At 44.9% G+C, this 21,328-nt stretch overlaps 1 protein-coding gene across 2 annotated transcripts in view; it reads right to left on the bottom strand.

The window, feature by feature from the left end:
• Positions 1-21,328, bottom strand: part of EDRF1 (erythroid differentiation regulatory factor 1) — a 116,039-nt gene that overhangs the window by 52,641 nt on the left and 42,070 nt on the right. For both annotated transcript variants that reach the window (XM_068257516.1, XM_068257517.1), the window contains exons 10-15: positions 20,940-21,048; positions 12,400-12,511; positions 11,173-11,439; positions 9,171-9,242; positions 4,541-4,691; positions 2,668-2,853 (exon numbers count right to left, since the gene is read on the bottom strand). In XM_068257516.1, the coding sequence (XP_068113617.1) occupies positions 2,668-2,853; positions 4,541-4,691; positions 9,171-9,242; positions 11,173-11,439; positions 12,400-12,511; positions 20,940-21,048 (897 nt within the window). The remainder of the gene's footprint in view (positions 1-2,667; positions 2,854-4,540; positions 4,692-9,170; positions 9,243-11,172; positions 11,440-12,399; positions 12,512-20,939; positions 21,049-21,328) is intronic.

Raw genomic sequence — 21,328 nt, 5'->3', positions numbered from 1 at the left:
AGGCAGCAGTGAACAGTTGTGAGAGTTTGAGAGGCATTTAACTGCCTATCAACACTCCGTGGGAAAAAAGAGGCCTTACTGACATAGATTTATGTTTATTATAAAAACGGCTACAATTTGAACAATTACCGTACATAAAATAAGTATTATCGATGGCTTGACAGTTCAGCTCCAATTTGAAAACAGCCAACCCTTCCACCTTAGCCACGGTCAACAGGAGGCTAAAGGTTCAGGGCTGGGCCAATCACAATGGTCAGGAAATGCATCTGAACAGTCCAGCTTCCCAACTGCAATTTTGCACTAAATTTGCATGTAAGCTGTAATCATCAAGGGACATGTCTATTTCATAAATTTCTCTCCCCCTTACGAAAACAAACCCCTCCTATAATGTTTGTCTAGCACATTGATCTGCAAGCTAGGCCCTCCAGCTGTTAAGGAACTACAAGCCCCACAATGCATTTGCCTTTATGAATCATGACTGTAGCTGTCAGACTCCTGCAATGTATTGTGGGACTTTTAGTTCCTTAAAGGGGAACTTCAGCCTAAACAAACATACTGTCATTAAGTTACATTCGTTATGTTAATTAGAATAGATAGGTAATATAATCTCTTACCCACCCTGTTGTAAAAGAACAGGCAAATGTTTGTGATTCATGGGGGCAGCCATCTTTTTGGTTGAAAGGAGGTGACAAGGAGCAGGAGACACAGTTCCAACTGTCCTGTGTCCTGATCACCTCTCCCAGCTGCATGCGCTAGGCTTCAAATGTCAAATTCAAAATGTAAAAAAAAAAAAAATTGCACCAAAACAGCAGAACGAGAACAACATCAGAAATCCCATCATGCTTTGCACAGCATCAGGGGGGAAATGCCCGGGCAGTTTTCTTCTGTGCAGCTAAAAATGAGGCTTGGGTAAGAGAAACAAAGTTCTGATGCTGTGAAACTGTTAAAGAAACACCAAGCCTTTTCAGTGCTGCTGAGTCGATTTTTAGTCCGGAGGTTCACTTTAACAGCTGGAGAGCCAAGTTTGCAGATCACTGGTCTAGCACATCTGGCGATTTTGACGGGTCCAAGCCCAATCTGCATTCCTTTGCATACAATTAACCTAAACTTTGCACCAAACTCAAAATGATTAGCATCTCATTTTCTGTCTGTGGACGATGTATGGTCAGATCGAGCAAGAGAAAGATCTCTCTCTGATCAAACCTGATGAGAGAGAGATTTGTCGCTTGCCCATACAGCACAGGCTGATTCCCCATCAATTTCATGCTCAATGATCATTGGGGGGGGGGGGGGGGGGAGAGGGAGGGGAAGAGACAGCATCAGGGGTTTTGTTGCGTTCGCTGGTCGTCCTGATATCGCATGCTGTTAACACCCTGCACCTGACTGACACCACCAGATTCGTGACCATTTTCGGCCTGAAATTGGTCGCAACCCAGTGTTCTCCACAGGCTCTTTTAGCCGGGTGCTCCACTCGGCTAGTTTTGGTGACCACCCGGCTGTCATTGGCTCACCTCCTCCTCTGCTGTAAGCAGAGTTGCTCATAGAAGCACCGGCCCTGCATTCGTATCTTGCCCCACCCGGCTACTTTTTCATGCCACCCAGCTGAAAAACATTTCTGGGGAGAACACTGCAACCATTGATCGCGCATGCACTGTTAGATTATAATAATTGAATCGGATTGATGATCGGCTGCTAAGTCAGCTAATGTATGGCCAGCTTTAAAGTTGCACAGTATGGATACAGATGCGCAAAAAGGATAACAGTATCTAAAAAGTGTAAAACATGAGCAGGCAGTGGTGGACTTACCTCCTCCAAGCAGACACAAGAAAATGCCGACAGATGCCTGGCTCTTCTACTGACCACACATGCTATCGCTCTGTTATTGCCGAATGAAGCGGGATCAAACATGCAAAATGTGTTGCATTGTCCCCCGGAGTATGTAAATAAACCTGTTCTATTTGACAAAGACATTGACAATGTTTGTGTCTGCTTGGAGGAGGTAAGTCCACCACTGCCTCCTCATGTTTTAATCTTTTTAGATACTTTTATCCTTTTGGCGCCTCTGTATCCATACTACGCTATATCAAGTCCCCCTCTGGTGGAGGGGTGTTACCCCCTTTTTTCCTCATCTACGGAGAGAGACTTCTTAATCCTGAGTGTGGTCAGGTCTAATCTCCCCTTCTGCCTATACAGTGGTTGCCTTTGAGGTAACCCTGCTAAATTGTGAGTATAGCTTATTACTCTATACTTCATTTCAACTATCAGTACATACTACACTATATTTGGCTCTTGGTGTCCCTACTCTGTGTTCTGTTTTGCAAAATAAGTAGGGTGAAAGTTTGAAATCGGAGATGCGGCCACTCTCAGTCTCTAAGTACGATTCTCTCCGCCACGTAAAGCCTTATTCCTGGAAGCTCTGCGGCATTATACCAGCTGTTTCTCTTCCTAGAAACAAGTGGTGCACCCCTGAAATCATTCCCCCCCCCCCCCCATCACACTGGAGGGGAAAAAAGTTCCTGCACATCTTCAGGGTTTGATAAAAGGTTGGCAGAATCGCCGCTTCCCACCAGAAATGAGACACTCCAGATAACGAGGATTTAATATTGATATAATGTGAATGAAGCTTTAGTCATGCCTTCCACATGTCACCATATCGCCGCCACTTACCGTAGCACTGCAGAGCCAGCCTGATGTATCTCAGCGCTCTGCCGTATTTCTGCAGGCCCAGAGACGCGTCCGATAATACATAATACGCTTTAGAGGCCTTAATAATCAACTGAATCTTCATTTTGAACTGCCAGGACCCAGGGACGATCCCCGATCTACTTGGATTTGGTTTATCTGCACATTCCACTGGGGAAGAAAGAACAAAAACAGTTTGTCATCTTATATTAAAGCAAACAAAGCTAAAATAAACGTATGAGATAATGAATTGCAGTACAGCTAAAAAATAGAACATTAGAAGAAAAAAAAAAAAGTCTCATTGCTTTCCGGTACAGGATGAGTTAATAAACTTCAGTTATCTATGCAAAAGAGTGTCTCTGAGCTCTCCGACCCAACTTAGGTAGAATACAATGCTGTTTTCCGAAGCACATTCAACAACCAAGAGACAGTGCGAGAAAGCTTTAGATAAGGCTTTACTGCAGGGAAGTTCCAAGGGCCATTAGCTCTGCTCTGTTTTATAGTTTAAAATACAGTGTGGTTTGTAAACTGCTAATAGGACAGAAAGCAATGCTATAAAATAAAATCTATATAACAGCAAAGAAAAGAGTTTTTATTTTTAACTAATGATCTATCAATTATCTATACTAAACATCATATCATAAGTTTATTTTTCCTTCAGTGTCACTTTAAACCAGGGCTGTGGAGTCGGTACAAAAATCTTCAAACTCCAACTCCTCAGTTTCTGAAACCATGACTCCGACTCCAACTCCGGGTACCCAAAATTGCTCAGACTCCGACTCCTCGACTCCATAGTCTAATACTTAACAGGGCTGTGGATTTTGTACAAAAATCATGCGACTCTGACTCCCCAGTTTCTGAAACCACGACTCCGACTCAGACTCTGGGTGCCCAAAATTGCCCCGACTCCGACTCCTTGACTCCGACTCCACAGTCCTGGTTTAAACATTTAAATAGTAAATGGAATGCATTTATATCTCAACAAAATGGATCAGCAAAAAGGACTTATGAAAGAAAAGGCTGGCTTTGCTGTTACTGCCTCCAATAACTACTTGCCCATTACAGCAGGTCAGCCTTACTAACCAATAGTGATGCTCCTAGGGGAGGGCTAAAGAGGCCCTGTAGTGACAAAGTAGAATACAATAAACTATTCAGGACATCCATTTTTATAGTAATTTTCCTGGTTTCAGCATCAGAAACAATTTTTATATCTAATGTATATACAGTATTGCTGTATATTGGAATGCACAGCAATACTCTGCAATTGGGTCTCTGAGGAAGCAGAAGTCCGGGAAACGGCTGTAAGGCCGCAGACTTGTGCCCCCACTGTACGGTAAGGTTTGTCTTTGAATGTACACTGTTGTCCTATGGGATTAATAAAGCCTGGAACTTTTACCTAGTGCCCGACATTCTACAAATTAAGAGTGATGTGTACTGCTGCATGCCTTGTCTAGTGATAGCAATCAATTACTTTTTGTTGAATTGGGTCATTGTGATCAGCACAAGCGCAGAACGCTTCCAGCCGTGGAAGCGCAATCGAGGGAGGCGTGCAAATGCACCTGTGCGGTAGCCAGTGACCACAGATGTGGCGTGAGATCTTTCGGGGGGGAAGCAACCCCCTGGAGGGCAGCGGAACTATAGCGAGGGGCCAGATAGACAGCTAGGGGCTGGAAGAAGTCCCAGGTAAATCTAATCTCCGATGCTTGGATATGCTATTCTGCTATCAATTTTTCCTCCCAGTAAGTTTTGCCCTGGAATTCATCTTTCAGAGCAGAGCAGAAATGCCCAGTTGTATATGAAGGCGGCTTTCATAACGTTATGGTGAACTGAGAGCACACAGACTGACGAGAGAACGTACTCTTGTGCAGGAACAGCTGCATCTGCTTCTCCAGGCACTGAGACACGACGTTCACTGACTCGTCCTGATACTTCAGAGGAATAGGAGTATTGGGGTCCGCAGCAGGCAGCTCCCCTTCATTCTTAATGCTGCAGTCAATGCACTTCAGACCCTTAGAGGAACACAGGCAATTACATGTTAAACAAAAAAGTATGTTTATTAATATAATCACCATCGCCACCATCTTCAGTGGCGATGTACAGAATAAAACGCAGGCTAAAGAAGGTACAATAAAGGCATGCACAGTACAAGAGGAATGGCCAGCAACACAAGGACAAAAAAAATGCATATTAAAGTGAACCTCCGGACTAAGAATCTACTCAGCAGCACGGAAAAGGCTTGGTGTTTCTTTAACCGTTTCACAGCATCAGAACTTTGCTTTTCTTACCAAAGCATCATTTTTTTGCTGCATTTTTAGCTAAGCTCCACCCATCAAAGAAAACTGCCCGTGCTTTTTTCCCCTGATGCTGTGCAAAGCATGATGGGATTTCCTATGTTGTTATTCACGTTGCCCAGCAACTGGGAGAGGTGATCAGGACACAGGACAGTTGGAACTGTGTCTCATGCTCCCTGTCACCTCCTTTCAACCAAAAAGATGGCTGCCCGCATGAAATCAAACATTTTCCTGTTCTTTTAAAACAGGGTGGGTAAGAGATTACCTATTTATTTTAATAAACATAACTAATGTAACTAAATGACAGTATGTTTGTTTAGGCTGAAGTTCCTCTAACAATAAAACTTTATTAATAAAATGTCATCATCTTACCCAGCGCTGTACAGAAGATAAGGAAGACATTACAGCATTAAATAAGGTCACACAGGGACATTACAGTGCTAAACAGACGCTTAATAGTGATGTCATAAATAATGCTGCGCAGATGAGTCACTGAGTCCACATGGTGGTGGAGAGGAGCACACAGGGAGGAGGGCCCTAGCGAATAGGCAATCTAAGGGGTGGAGGAGAGGGAACAATAAAAGGGGGTGGGTGCATGCACTAGGTAGGGGATGAAGCAATGAAGATGGCAGGTAAGTGATGGTGTAATGATGGGGCTTTAAAGTGTACCGGAGATGAAAAAATAAAAAGCATTTACTTACCGGGGGCTTCCTTCAGCTCCCTTTAGGCTCTGGATTCTAAGGACCAGGTCCCAGAAACAAAAGCGCAATTGGAGGGGGATGGGGGGGGGGAGGGTGCTGAGAGGGTGTATGTGCAGTGCAGAGGAACTGGGGTGACAGGAGGAAGAAACTTGGATGGCCAGCGGGGGATCGACGCGCCCCAGGAGGACAGGCAAGGGAGCCCCAGGTAAGTATAAAAAGCTTTTTATTTTTTCGTGTCAGGTTTCCTTTAATGCCTGCTTAAATGTTGAAGGTGGGAATGAGCCAGATGTGGAGAGGAAGGGAGGGAGTTCCATTGAGTAGGGGCTGCTCTTATGAAGTCCAGAAGCCTTGCGAGTGAGCAGTTGATTTGATGTGTGGACATCAGTATCTCTGGATGAGATCAGAGACATACGAAGCGAAGGTATGGTGGATGGATACATAGTCAGCAGATGGTACACAATAAATACACATGGTACAAAACATCCAGCAAAACAGGATTATTTATATAAAAAAAAAAAAAAAAAAAGCAGTAGAGTTTGGTGGGAGATGAACAGGAAGCGGTCTGTCTTGCGGTAGTTTGGTAGGGATTGAACAGGAAGAGGTCTGTATTGCGGTAATTCGGTAGGGATTGATCAGGAAGTGGTCTGTCTTGCTGTAGTTCGGTAGGGATTGATCAGGAAGTGGTCTGTCTTGCTGTAGTTCGGTAGGGATTGAACAGGAAGCGGTCTGTCTTGCGGTAGTTCGGTAGGGACTTAACAGGAAGCAGTCTGTCTTGCGGTAGTTCGGTAGGGACTGAACAGGAAGCGGTCTGTCTTGCGGTAGTTCTAGGGACTGAACAGGAAGAGGTCTGTATTGCGGTAGTTCGGTAGGGATTGAACAGGAAGCGGTCTGTCTTGCGGTAGTTCGGTAGGGACTTAACAGGAAGCAGTCTGTCTTGCGGTAGTTCGGTAGGGACTGAACAGGAAGCGGTCTGTCTTGCGGTAGTTCTAGGGACTGAACAGGAAGAGGTCTGTATTGCGGTAGTTCGGTAGGGATTGAACAGGAAGCGGTCTGTCTTGCGGTAGTTTGATAGGGACTGAACAGGAAGCGGTCTGTCTTGCGGTAGTTCGGTAGGGATTGAACAGGAAGAGGTCTGTATTGCGGTAGTTCGGTAGGGATTGAACAGGAAGTGGTCTGTCTTGAGGTAGTTCGGTAGGGATTGAACAGGAAATGGTCTGTCTTGCAGTAGTTCGGTAGAGATTAAACAGGAAGCAGTCTGTCTTGCGGTAGTTTGGTAGGGATTGAACAGGAAGAGGTCTGTATTGCGGTAGTTCGGTAGGGATTGAACAGGAAGCAGTCTGTCTTGCAGTAGTTTGGTAGGGATTGAACAGGAAGAGGTCTGTATTGCTGTAGTTCGGTAGGGACTGAACAGGAAGCGGTCTGTCTTGTGGTAGTTCGGTAGGGACTGAACAGGAAGCGGTCTGTCTTGTGGTAGTTCGGTAGGGATTGAACAGGAAGAGGTCTGTATTGCAGTAGTTCGGTAGGGATTGAACAGGAAGTGGTCTGTCTTGCAGTAGTTCGGTAGAGATTAAACAAGAAGCAGTCTGTCTTGCGGTAGTTTGGTAGGGATTGAACAGGAAGAGGTCTGTATTGCGGTAGTTCGGTAGGGATTGAACAGGAAGCAGTCTGTCTTGCGGTAGTTTGGTAGGGATTGAACAGGAAGCGGTCTGTCTTGCGGTAGTTCGGTAGGGACTGAACAGGAAGCGGTCTGTCTTGCGGTAGTTCGGTAGGGATTGAACAGGAAGAGGTCTGTATTGCAGTAGTTCGGTAGGGATTGAACAGGAAATGGTCTGTCTTGCAGTAGTTCGGTAGAGATTAAACAGGAAGCAGTCTGTCTTGCGGTAGTTTGGTAGGGATTGAACAGGAAGAGGTCTGTATTGCGGTAGTTCGGTAGGGATTGAACAGGAAGCAGTCTGTCTTGCGGTAGTTTGGTAGGGATTGAACAGGAAGCGGTCTGTCTTGCGGTAGTTCGGTAGGGATTGAACAGGAAGAGGTCTGTATTGCAGTAGTTCGGTAGGGATTGAACAGGAAGTGGTCTGTCTTGAGGTAGTTCGGTAGGGATTGAACAGGAAATGGTCTGTCTTGCAGTAGTTCGGTAAAGATTAAACAGGAAGCAGTCTGTCTTGCGGTAGTTTGGTAGGGATTGAACAGGAAGAGGTCTGTATTGCGGTAGTTCGGTAGGGATTGAACAGGAAGCAGTCTGTCTTGCGGTAGTTTGGTAGGGATTGAACAGGAAGAGGTCTGTATTGCTGTAGTTCGGTAGGGACTGAACAGGAAGCGGTCTGTCTTGTGGTAGTTCGGTAGGGACTGAACAGGAAGCGGTAGGGATTGAACAGGAAGCAGTCTGTCTTGCGGTAGTTTGGTAGGGGTTGAACAGGAAGAGGTCTGTATTGCTGTAGTTCGGTAGGGACTGAACAGGAAGCGGTCTGTCTTGTGGTAGTTCGGTAGGGACTGAACAGGAAGCGGTCTGTCTTGCGGTAGTTCGGTAGGGATTGAACAGGAAGAGGTCTGTATTGCAGTAGTTCGGTAGGGATTGAACAGGAAGCAGTCTGTCTTGCGGTAGTTTGGTAGGGATTGAACAGGAAGAGGTCTGTATTGCGGTAGTTCGGTAGGGACTGAACAGGAAGCGGTCTGCCTTGCGGTAGTTTGGTAGGGATTGAACAGGAAGAGGTCTGTATTGCGGTAGTTCGGTAGGGATTGAACAGGAAGCAGTCTGTCTTGCGGTAGTTCAGTAGGGATTGAACAAGAAGTGGTCTGTCTTGCGGTAGTTCAGTAGGGATTGAACAGGAAATGGTCTGTCTTGCGATAGTTCGGTAGAGTTTAAACAGGAAGCAGTGTGTCTTGCGGTAGTTCGGTAGGGATTGAACAGGAAGCGGTCTGTCTTGCGGTAGTTCGGTAGGGATTAAACAGGAAGTAATCTGTCTTGCGGTAGTTCAGTAGGGATTGAACAGGAAGAGGTCTGTATTGCGGTAGTTCGGTAGGGAGTGATCAGGAAGCTGTCTGTCTTGCTGTAGTTCGGTAGGGATTGAACAGGAAATGGTCTGTCTTGCGGTAGCTCGGTAGGGATTGAAAAGGAAGCGGTCTGTCTTGCGGTAGTTCGGTAGGGATTGAACAGGAAGTGGTCTGTCTTGAGGTAGTTCGGTAGGGATTGAACAGAAAATGGTCTGTCTTCGGTAGAGATTAAACAGGAAGCAGTCTGTCTTGCGGTAGTTCGGTAGGGATTGAACAGGAAGCGGTCTGTCTTGCGGTAGTTCGGTAGGGATTGAACAGAAAGCGTCCTGTCTTGCGGTATTTCGGTAGGGATTGAACAGAAAGCGTCCTGTCTTGCGGTATTTCGGTAGGGATTGAACAGGAAGTGGTCTGTCTTGCGGTAGTTCGGTAGAGATTGATGAGGAAGCAGTCTGCTTTGCGGGAGGCCATATGAACTATGACACATATAGATTAGGAGAAAGCTTACCTCCAGAACGTAGTTCAGCACCAGCCTGCAGCGCTCCTCTGTGTCGCTGCACATGGGGAAGGCACAGCTAGGCTGCAAAGAAACAAGGAACCATTCGGTAAGCTATTACCTGCTATAAACTATACAGAAACTCTACCATATCAAGCCACGTAGCAAAGGAATGAGCAGGATCCGGATAGACACCCGGTGTAACCAGTTAGAACTCTTTACTGAAGGAAAACATGCAGAGATATATCCTACTAGTGATGGTCAAGTACATGCAAATAACTTTGAGTTAATGCAAATTTATGCAGATTGAAAATGAACCATTTGAATTTCACCTCAGCAGGATTTGATTGTCATTTTCAAGCTGCATACATTTGCATCAACTCGAAATTATTTGCTTTTACTTGACCATCACTACATCATCAGGAAATGCAGCTTGCTTAGAACAGAGAGAATACAGGAAATGACAATCCCATAAATATCACCATTGCCCTTTACACACAGTGACATCTTGTGGTTATTTTACTATACTGCAAATACTCCTCACTGTAATGGGAAGGCTCTGGGTGCACCAGGAGACTTTCCCAATGCCCACCAAGCCCTCTACGTCTCAGCAGGACATCCTTCTTTGCGACCATGCTCCGCCCCCTGTGTACGAGCGTGGACACACTGCACAGGCGGCAGTAGGGTTCGTGCCTGTGCAGTTGCATGGAGCAAAACGTTGTACACGAGCAGCTTAGTGCTAACGCGCAGGGTGTACTTTGAGCCTGTGCGGTGCAGCTTGGCGCTCATACACATAGGAGGCCTGGCCATGAGCACCGTATGTGTCACTATTGTCAAATATTTTCTATTTCCCAGCACAGGAACAGAGGGGTGGAAGAAGATCAATACCCCCTCTATGGAGGTAAGTAATTTTTCATGTCACTTCAGGTGCTTTTTAACCATTTAGCAGCTAATTTATTTAGAGGCTTGCAAGAGATCCAGAACAATTTTTTTAGCACTTTTTATCTCCTATTTGTTACATTTCCTTGATAATAATGAGAGCTGCATTAATATGTATTTTGGCCACTTGACACTAGGGGGCACTGTGAGACAAGAGGACTTCTGCTTTCAGGTTCTATATTTTCTGCTAGTAGAGAGACATCAAAGCATTCCAAGAATTTACAGCACAACAAGTTCTGGCGACTGAGGTCAAAGGCGCACTTCTCTATAAACAATTTCTTTGAAGCTGCTAATTGGTTAAAAGTGATTTGCTAACCTTTAAACACCTTAAAGCGGATCCGAGATGAAAAACTAACTAGAACAAGTAACTTGTCTATATATCTTATCTAAAGTGTAGATAAGATTTAGATTATTTCTTCCTGTGATACAATGACAGTAGCCATGTTGCTTTTAAACATTACAAACAGGCAAGCTTTTCTGCATCTTCTGTGAAAAAAACCTAATCCTCCTCCCTCCTCCCCTCTGCCTCTAAAATCTCTGGCTAGTAATACCTCCCCCTCCTCCTGCCCAGACTGAGCTCCCATGAGTCCTTGCTACTGCCAAGGCTCTCTGAAAAACTGTGGGCGAGGCTTGTTTAGTTAATAGGGAATTAGAGTATTAAAACAAAAACAAAGAAGTATTTGGCTTAAGGAATGCCCTATAAACAATAGGAAAGGAACACAATTATGCAATAAGTAAAAGTTCACCATGGATCCACTTTAAAGGACCAGTGAGAGGGATGTGGAGGCTGCCAGTTGCCTAGCAGTCCTGTTGATCCTCTGTCCCCAATACTTTTAGCCATACACCCTGAAAACGCATGCAGATCAGGTGCTCTGACTGAAATGTGACAAGATTAGCTGCATGCTTGTTTCTGGTGGCATCCATGTGCTTCCCGCTTCTGGTGTACTTCAAGCCTCTACACACAACAAGGTCTAACTCTGAATACTGCACAGGACTTGGGTGACATCTGTATGTAGTATAACTTTATCAACAACACAGCCAGCAGCTTCAGCAGGTCCTGTCTGCAGCGACGTACCCGGATCTGATGCGTAGACTTGTACTTCTCGGGCTCAGAGAGCTCGCACACAGACTTTATGATGGCCACGGCCTTGCTGTCCTCCGCAGGCTTGGAGGAGGTGCTATAAGAGCTGTTCTCGTCGCTGTCAGCCATTTCCTCCTCCTCTTCCTCCTCCTCGCTGTAGCTCTCGTCAGAGTTCCCGTTAGAAGCGGTGTCTCCTCCCTCTTCCTTCTTCGGCTCCAGCTGGAAGAGCTCGGAGAGCATGTAGTTGGCTGATGCAATTATCTGATAGCGGATTAAAGAGAAGCAGAAATTGAGACTTGTGTTATTACTTGTGGAAGCAGCGGCGGGCTGTGAAGCTGCGAGTCTGAATACAGCTTATATCAAACACAAGACTTACAATCCCAGCTTGAACAGATCAGAAAACAGACTAAGGACTGATTCACACTGAAAGAGCTTTTTAAGCTAGAGTGATTTTGAAAAGCTCTTGCTAATGCAATGCTATGGGGGATTTTTATAAAAGCACATCGCTGCAGTGTGAACACACACATAGGATAACATTAGCAAGAGCTTTTAAACCACAAACGCTTAGGAAAAGCTCTTGCAGCATGAACCAGCCCTTAAAGAGTACCTACTTTATAACCAAGCACCACTTTTTCTCCCTGGTTTCTAATAACACACCTGCTCAGAGAAGCCTATAATTTGCTATAGGTAGCATTGGAGGCTCAATGCCTCATCCGCTAACACCTGTGTCTCCATCCCTAATGCCTCCACCCACTTCCCTCTAGATTGTAAGGGCAGGGACCTCCTCCTAGTGTTTATTATATTGCTGTAAATGTATTTACATATGCACATGTACCAACTTCACAACTATGTATGTATATTTATCTGTACTTGTACTATTGAATGTCATGACTGTACAGTGTCTCAAACTTCTCATGTATACATGTTCCCCAATATTTGTTTTGTACCATGTACAGCGCTACGGAAGATGTTGGCGCTATATAAAAACAAAAAGAATAGCAGCAGCTATAGGCGCTGTCATGTAAACCTGGAGGGGGAGGGGGGTGGGGCAGGGCGCCACCAGGCTGCATTTATTTATCCAGGGGAAGGTGTGAAGATAGCATCTATGACTTCTGTAAACTCTTTGACGCACACTGTCCAATCTACCCGCTCTTCCGGCTGATGAAAGTTTTTAGTTTGCTCTCTGCTAATGTGTGCAGTAAAGAAGCATTTTATACTGACCTGCGGATGTCTCCCTTTGTCTACTAATTTCAGGCAGTTTAATAAAAGTGTCCGAATAGTTCCGTAATGCTTCCTGTTCTGCGTTTTCTTCATCATCATATTGCAGGCTACCCTAAAAAACAAGAACAAAGCATTACTTTCTGGTTTAAGCGGCCCGTTTGTAAAAAGGTGCTAAAGAGCAAAGAAATAAACTAACAAACCAAAATTCAGGAAGCTTAGAAGAGACACATAGCAGTTCTGGAGCAGGTAAGTATTAAACTTTTCCACCACAGAAGGGGGAGGAGCGGGGAACCAGACCCCAGTCCCCGCCCCCACCCGTGGCCGCTATGGTTACGACACTTTGAGACTGTTTAACAAATGTTAAAGAAGAACTCCATTGAAAAAAATGTAATAAAAGGGCTTCATTTTTACAATAATTATGTATAAATGATTTAGTCAGTGTTTGCCCATTGTAAAATCTTTCCTCTCCCTGATTTAAATTCTGACATTTATAATATGGTGACATTTTTACTGCTGGCAGGTGAGGTCACTGGAAGGAGATGCTGCTTGCTTTTTTTTTGGCAGTTGGAAACAGCTGTTATTTCCCACAATGCTACAAGGCTCCCACAGTGTGATGTCAGAACTACAGTCCTGACATCACACTGTGGGAGGGGTCTCACCACAATATCAGCCATACAGAGCCCCCTGATGATCAGTTTGGGAAAAGGAAAAGATTTCTCATGGGAAAGGGGATATCAGCTACTGATTGGGATGAAGTTCAATTCTTAGTAACGGCTTTCCTTTAAATCTTCACAAACAATTGGGCCCATGACTTAGACTATGTTTTAGATTTTGGCCCCTTAGGTGATTGACTTTGACACCCCTTTATTAGACTGTAAGCTCACCAGGGCAGGTACCTCCTCCTAGTGTTTCTTAGCCCGCTGTAATTTATCATATGAACATGCACCAGTATTGATGATGTCACAAACCACTCAGTCTTGAACCTCTCATATCTATGTTACTATTTGTTTTGTACGGTATGGGCAGCACGGTGGCGTAGTGGTTAGCGATCTCGTCTTGTAGCGCTGGGTCCCCGGTTCAAATCCCAGCCAGGGCACTATCTGGAGTTTGTATGTTCTCCCAGTGTCTGTGTGGGTTTCCTCCGGGCACTCCAGATTCCTCCCACATCCCAAAAACATACAGATAATTTAATTGGCTCCCCCTAAATTGGCCCAAGACTATGATACATACACAGACATATGACTATGGTGGGAACTAGATGGTGAGCCCCTACGAGGGACAGTTGGTAACATGACAATATACTCTGTACATCGCTGCATCATAGGTCGGCACTAAATACTTAAAGAGGAACTCCAGTGAAAATAATGTAGTAAAAAAAGTGCTTCATTTTTTACAATAATTATGTATACATGATTTAGTCAGTGTTTGCTCATTGTAAAATCTTTCCTCTCCCAGATTCACATTCTGACATTTATTACATGGAGACATTGTTACTGTGGGCAGGTTATTTAGCTGTTTCTAGCTGCTCTGGCTGTTAGACAGCTAATAACAGCTGTTTCCTGTCTCTGAACATTGTTACATTGTGGCTGTTTGCCAGGAGTACCGCGGTCTTCAGAGGTTCTTGTGGGAGGGATTTCAGCACAAAATCAGTCACACAGCGCCCCCTGATGGTCTGTTTGTGAAAATCATTGTCTTTCTCATGTAAAATGGGGTATCAGCTACTGATTGGGAAAAAGTTCAATTCTTGGTTGGAGTTTCTCTTTAAAGCAGGGATTGTCACCATAAAAATCAAATTTCTACAGCAACTGGTCTGAGTGTATTAAATGAACACTATCGATACCCAAGTGTTCTAAAATGACAGTGTGCACATAATGTCTAAGTAGCTGTGTAAACATTTTCCTACTTTTCATGTTACATATCAGAGGCAAAAGCTGTAATTTATTGAGAGTAGGATTTAGCTATATTGGGACAAATCAATTGCAGAAGGGGTGTCTACTTCAATGCACAGCCAGAGTTGCATATCAGACTACAGAAAGCAAATATCAACCATATCAAACTCTGAAAGCAAAAACAGTATGAAAAAGCTGTGACAATTAGTTACATTTCCTCTGCTCTCTTCAGACAGGTCAGTCAGACACAGAGGACACAGGAGCAGCAGCTGTTGGGAGCTCTCTTCTCTATCACACACAGAGCTACACATAGAGTTAACAGATCAAGTGTGAGGGGAATTTCCCCTCTCCTCATGGCTCAGTCTGCCTTCAGTTTTGGTCAGTAAACTTTGAATGTATTTTGCTAACAGTAAACAAAGAAGTTGCTACTAAAATGTATACACCAGTACTTAGCAGCACTACCCAAACAATTCCTGTGTCAATTGAAAAAAATGTGAATCGATAGTATTCTTTTAAGTGATAAAGATGCTAATCCTGCATTCAAAACTTTTTCTGCTGTTATAGTTTGGAATTATCACATACCTTAGGAGCACTGGCCCTTTAATTGCCCATTACCAAACAGTTGCATGCTGAGGTGGGGGTCTTTTTATCTAGAATATATTCCTCCTCTTTCCTTTATTTTCCCCTCCTTCTAATGACATAAGGCAGTGCACTTCCTAGTATAGACCTCAGTGGGAGTGTCTGAAGACGCTGGGAGGAGGGCGGGTAACAAATACACAATTAGCAAGAGGTGAAAAAAAGAGTGAGGGAGGAAATGATGTCAGGATTATCTTCATTCAAAGGTAACCAAGATGGAAACTGTCTAGAATAGGAATCTCTTTATAACATTCCCATAAATCATAACGTGGACGGTGCAATACATCTGTTATGTAACTAGAACTAGTATTTATCTACTTATGTGTTTTTTTTTATTTCTAGGTTAGAATGGGTGTCACTTGTGCTTTAAATAAATATAAATACTATCTACAGGAGATGTTGGTGCTAACTAACAAAAAAACTCCCCAAAAACATAATAAAGATCCTCAGATGGTATCATGCTGCACTGCACGTAGCTGCCTTCACCCATAAACGTAAACAAGCTCTTTACTTTTGCTGCTGTGCCGCAGTCTGTCATTTCTTACAGTATTCTGCATCAGGATAAATATTTAAAGTGCTGTCTGACAGGGCAGGACTCAGCAGAGGCTTCTGCTTTGTTTACTGAGCACGCCGGGGGAACATCACCGCCGACACGGATTACAAACACAAAAGCCATCAAAGTCGCACAGAGGCTGTTATTGATGTTATTAGCAGGATGGGAATGAGGGATGGGTTTTAATTACCCAACTCATCAACAGTTAATTATACATCTGACATCCCGCTGAGACGCAGCGCTGTGCGCCTTTTGTCAGTTCCCGAATCTGCTGAGATGCGGATTACATAAGCCGAGGCGGCATTGGGGGGGGAGTGGAGCTCAAAGCATATTAGGCCATTATAAATGAGCAATGGCAATTGACAGATGCATTATGGGTAAAAGTCCGCTGGGGATATTCACACAATTGAGTTATCTTTTCTAAATTGCGTTAGACTGGCCCCATAATGAATATAATAAATAAGCGGAATTAGTGATATTGCCCCCGATGAGCCCTCGCTGCGCTATAAAGTGAGATTGTATCTTCATTCAAAAGCTACGAAGACGCTCCTCTCATTAAAGTAGTCTGAAACTCCGACATAACATTCAATAAACATGTATTTTCCTACGTTTTATTATTCATACAGTTATCATATTTGCTTTTGAGCACAAGTAATATTGTCTGTCTACAAATTACACATTTCCAAAGTGTAGTTTATCTTGCCCTGAAAGCTGCCATTGCATTTTATTCAAACTGCTTTTTATTATATATTAACATCTCCTAATTAACTGTTCTGAGCTGTGTGTGCCTGAAGCACAGAGAGCTTCTTTTCACTTGTTACGCTGTGTTTACACAAATGTATCAACACTGGAATGCAAACAAAGATACTGTTATCTCCAGTTTGGATGCGGATTTGAAGCTGAATAGCAGGACAAAGTGCTTTGTTTAACCATTTCAGTGATGTTCTGCAAAAAAAAAATTCTGGGCTAGTCGCTTTCAAGCTGTGAGGAATCTTTTAGAGCAAATTAGAAATGCTGACTTTCAGACCACTTTAAGGGCTGGTTCTGAGGGGCGGTAACCGCGAGGGTTTACAGCGGGTGACAAAAGCGGCATTTGAAAGAGCACTGCTGAATGCTGCCCAGGAGTCGAGACTGACTGACGATCTGTGAGAAACACAGGCGAATCGGGAAGATTCGCACAGTCGTTTCTGATCGCTCCCTGGTTAGATTTGCTCAGTCTTTGCAGCGATCAGAAAATGACATTTTCTTTTTTCCCCTTCCAGGCCAGTGACTTGTTAATTAGCATGTGACTGGGATCTGGGCCTTAGCAGAGGTGTCATGCTGGGCATACACGGGTCGATCCGGCGGCCGATTAGCCACTGGATCGACTCCCGCCACGTCCCCGCGTGCACCCGAATCGATTCCCGTTTATGTCCGCCAGCGCTTCTCATCTTCCGCTCGATTCGCCGCTATTGTCCGCCTGCGGGTATCGAGCGCGGAATCGATCCCCGCGGTGATCGGACATGTCTGATATTATCAATCGAGCCATCAGAGGCTCGATTGATAAGGTAGCGTCGAGCCGGGTTTACCCTGCAGAAGAGTTTCTCCGAGCTGATCTCACTCAGATGTTAATTAACACACCAAAAGCCATTCATCCATGGAGAGCCAAAGGAAGCTAGTCACAGCAGGAAGGCAGACTGCCTCGCACCGTCAGCAGCAGAGGAAAATGAATGTTGTATATGATTTTTTGCCTATTTACGGAATACCGTAAATAGGATGGTTAGGAGAGCGGTATCATTGGGTTAGTAGAGTCTTGCTGAATCTTTTGATACCAGTCTAGAGGGGCAAGGGGTCCTCTACAACTGAGTTATTAACTTCTCAGGAACTGGACCCTCTGCCCTAATCAAGTCTGATGTCATAGGAATTGTCATCATCTGAGGAATATTAATCTGTTATCAGTGCAAATGTGGCATTTATCGGTTTTGAATTAGTGTTTCATAAGGTTAACCCTAAATCGCTCTCAGAGGGAATGAACTGTGATTGATTTGTAATTCAGAGGGGACAGGCGTTGCCACACCCCCAAACAAGCTTCATCAAAAGCACATTGCCAGCAGGCGAACCTCATTCCTCCAAATTCCATCTTCATGGGAGCATGCTGCCACTTTGAGGAACAGTGGCGGCCATCTTGTCTGAACTTTTCTCCTGAACTGAAACAAAGGAACTTTACAAGTGTTCCCAGAAAGGACATATTTCCACGAACCTAAGTATTTTCTCCCTTTTATTTTCATACTGTGCCATTTGTCTCTATAATTGTTGATTTTAACGATTTTCTGTATATATTAATTATTCATATTGCATATTTAATAAACGACGCTACCGTCATTTATTTATTCAGCTACCCTGCTATTCAGCCGCACAAACTGAACCCTGGTCTCTGAAGAGTCGCTACTATGGTTGCTAGCTAGACAGAATAGAGTGTGTTTAACCGTTTTTATTTGCAGGTCTAGACTCAGCCAGTCAGTGGGTGCCTCTGTCCCATGATAACAGAGGTGGTGGCAGTTATACCCTGAAATAGTGTGTAATTTGTAATTACCGTAACTCACAGGCTCCCTTCTAGTCGGTCTGCTGCCAAAATTCCAGCGGTTTCTGCGTACCGATTGCGACCACAGCTTGCATGGTTTGTGTGCTGAAACAGATTGGAAGGCATTGTGCGGTCCGGCCACTAGGGGTCCTGTGACAGGGACCCACCACAGAAATGAACACTACTGCACCTTTTGGACTGGAACACCTTGGCCAGCACTGCCAGATGCCAGCAATCCTCAGCAGCGTCAGCCACCACTGACGAACCTTGCCCCCCCCATGTCTCCTTAGGGATGACAGATGATTTCCAAGTGTGACTGGCGGAACCATTGTATGGCAGCCTCGGCACTTTGGACATTTTCCCCTCCTTCCCCTCACTATCCACCCCCCCCCACCCCCCCTTTCCAGAACCTGTAGGAGCCAAATCCAATTTGTACTGATTCTGATTGGACAGCAGGGAGCAGGAGGTGCTGCTGTGGTCACATGACCACCACTGTTAAAGGGAACCCGAGGTGAGAGGGATATGGAGACTGCCATATAGATATCCTGTTAAGCAATACCAGTTGCCTGACAGTCTTCCTGATACTCTGCCTCTAATACTTTTAGCCATAGAACCTGAACAAGCATGCAGCAGATCAGGTACTCGGACTCAGCTGACTGGATTAGCCATATGCTTGTGTCTGGGGCCGGCCCCACGGCACGCCTGCAGAAACAGTTCCCGACTGCGGGTTTGACCAGATCACGAGGGGAAGCAGCTTTATTCAAGCTAAAACAAGGCTGTCACCCCTCAAAAACACTTCTCACTGCCACCACCAGCTGCTGCTAGACACTTCAACAATTCCCACTCTGCTATCGAGTGGCCTGCACTCAGTCCAGCGGTTTCGTATTTGGGTCAGCTTTGCGCTTAGGCCAAAATACGGGAACACGCGCCACACACACACACGTTATACTGCAGCCTCTCCAAGACTATGCGTTTTTGCATAGTCCAGAAAAAAGTGGAACAGTGCAGAAAGTAATATATACGAAAGATTTACAAAAACTACATAAAAATTACAAAGATACACAACAAGACAGTTTTCTCAAAAATAAAAACGGGAATAAAACCTTACCAGCATGAAGGTCTGAACGTTGTTTGCGAGGAGCACTCCGTTTCTGGTTGGACCAGCCTAGTCCTAGCGTCTTTGCTATCTCCAGGGAACTACGAGGTTTGAGCGTTCTATGCTGGCTCTTATAGGCCGATTTGTTGCCCGGGACACTTAATGTTCAGTCCCAAAACTAATGCAATTTCCCCAGATTGTGACAACAACGTCTGCAGAGCCCCCCTGTCACACCTGGGCTTGCTGTGACATGCAAATTTCAAGTGTTTCCTGTCCCACTTAGAATCTAGTCCAATATTCAGAACAACAGGTAGCCGTTCACATGTATAGGCTTCAAAGCAATGCAGTACCTTTTCAGGACAAAAGAGTGTGTCGTTTTCTAATTACCTGTTTCCTTGCTGGAGGCCGCAGTGTCCAGAGGAAACTGAATGCAAATGTACTTTACACTGCCATACAGACAATCAAATTAGCAGCTTCCTTCAGCCTGGTGCCCAATTATGCCTCAAAGCCAACTGCCACTTAACATAAATACACATCTGAAATAGTACACAGCAGACAGAAAAATGAAAAATATGGCATCTGTATTATATGCAATATGGCTGCTGTATTATACACAACTTTACACTTGGTCCAGGGTTTTGAATTAAACACTACTTATGCCAGAAGATCAACAGGGCTGCCAGCCCACTGGCTTTTCTTAAAGGCAATAAATATGGCAGCCTCCATATCTGTCTCACCTCGGGTTTCCTTTAAGAGTTTTTCAGGCATTTTACCATTTTCAATGTTCTCTTGGTAGATTACTGGGAAGAAGCAGGAGTGGCCAGAGTACAAAAACGAATCCCCCCAAACCCCCTCTCTACACAACTACAGGCGTCTGAAAGGGACTCCGAACACCTCTCATGGGTATGCCTTTAAGCATATCCACAAACAACTGAGTGTGTCAGCACACTTACCAGCCACCTGTTTTATCCAAACCCCCCTCGGTATTGCCGCTATAAAATGCATGGGGCCAGACTACTTCCAACAAAGTCGTGCTATGACCCCTCTGGAGGAGCCTCTTGCAATGGCCATGCGCATCACTTCCTCTTCCTGCTTCATTCCGTGATGCACTTCTCTAACAGAGAAGACAGGGGTGACCCAGAATTTATAACATAGTCAAGATGGCAGCCGCGGTTTTTAAAATGAGACCGAACAAAAACGATTTGGTGTAGACCGGCGATTCAGGCATTAAAGAGAACCCGAGGTGGGTTTGAAGAATATTATCTGCATACAGAGGCTGGATCCGCCTATACAGCCCAGCCTCTGTTGCTATCCCAAACCCCCCTAAGGTCCACCTGCAGAACTCCGGTCCCCGCCTGCATCCCTTCCCTCCCTGCTGATTGGAGGGAAGGGACGGGGGCAGGGACCGGAGCTATGCAGGAGGCGGGGGAGCAGCTGAGACTGACACTACAGATGTAAACACAGCCTCACAGCATGGACTGCCCGGAATTAATCTATTCGTTTTAATGTGTCCATTAGATACTAGCTAGCACTACGCTACCTAGTATTGTCTGCCAGCACCTCCTGATTGGCCCCAATCCCATCCGATTGCCTGCTGGATACATTACTACGCCAGGATCCAGCGATTGAGCAGCCTCCCGCTCAGCTCCGGTCCTCACTATATTTCCATGGCCATTCACAACCTCACTTTTTCCCAACAGTGACAGCAGGGGGCCAGAAAGGAGATTTAATTTAACAGAACACAATGATCTTTGTCTATGGAATACGTTCACCACTGACACACAGATATAGGACGCTGACGCTTACTTGTAGAGGAGAACGGCTACCGGCATGGTGAAAGGATTCTGATATTTATCTTCTGTTTCTTCACACAGAGTAGTCAGGTCATACAGCTTCACTATGTCACTGCCACTAGCTGCGAGACGGACAAGATGGAGGTCACCAAACTTCAATTGTAACAGATATGCAGGTGGGAATACTGAACAGTATCAGACAGGTGTCTGCCCCCAGTGTCAGTGGAGACAGTTCTGTGCAGCGAGACTCAAATTTTGAGCATTTAGCTAATACAAAACATTTAAAGTGAACCAGAGACTAAACACCCTCATGTATTTTACCATATATATCAGTGGGAACATTAGAGAAAACACCTTCCATCTTCTCGGTTTCATCCTTCACTGCTCAGCCTGCTTGTTATC

The sequence above is a fragment of the Hyperolius riggenbachi genome, chromosome 10 (genome assembly GCF_040937935.1).
Source record: "Hyperolius riggenbachi isolate aHypRig1 chromosome 10, aHypRig1.pri, whole genome shotgun sequence".
Lineage (NCBI taxonomy): Eukaryota > Metazoa > Chordata > Amphibia > Anura > Hyperoliidae > Hyperolius > Hyperolius riggenbachi.
Note: the sequence above shows the minus strand (reverse complement) of the source record. Positions and strands in the feature narration are given on the sequence as shown.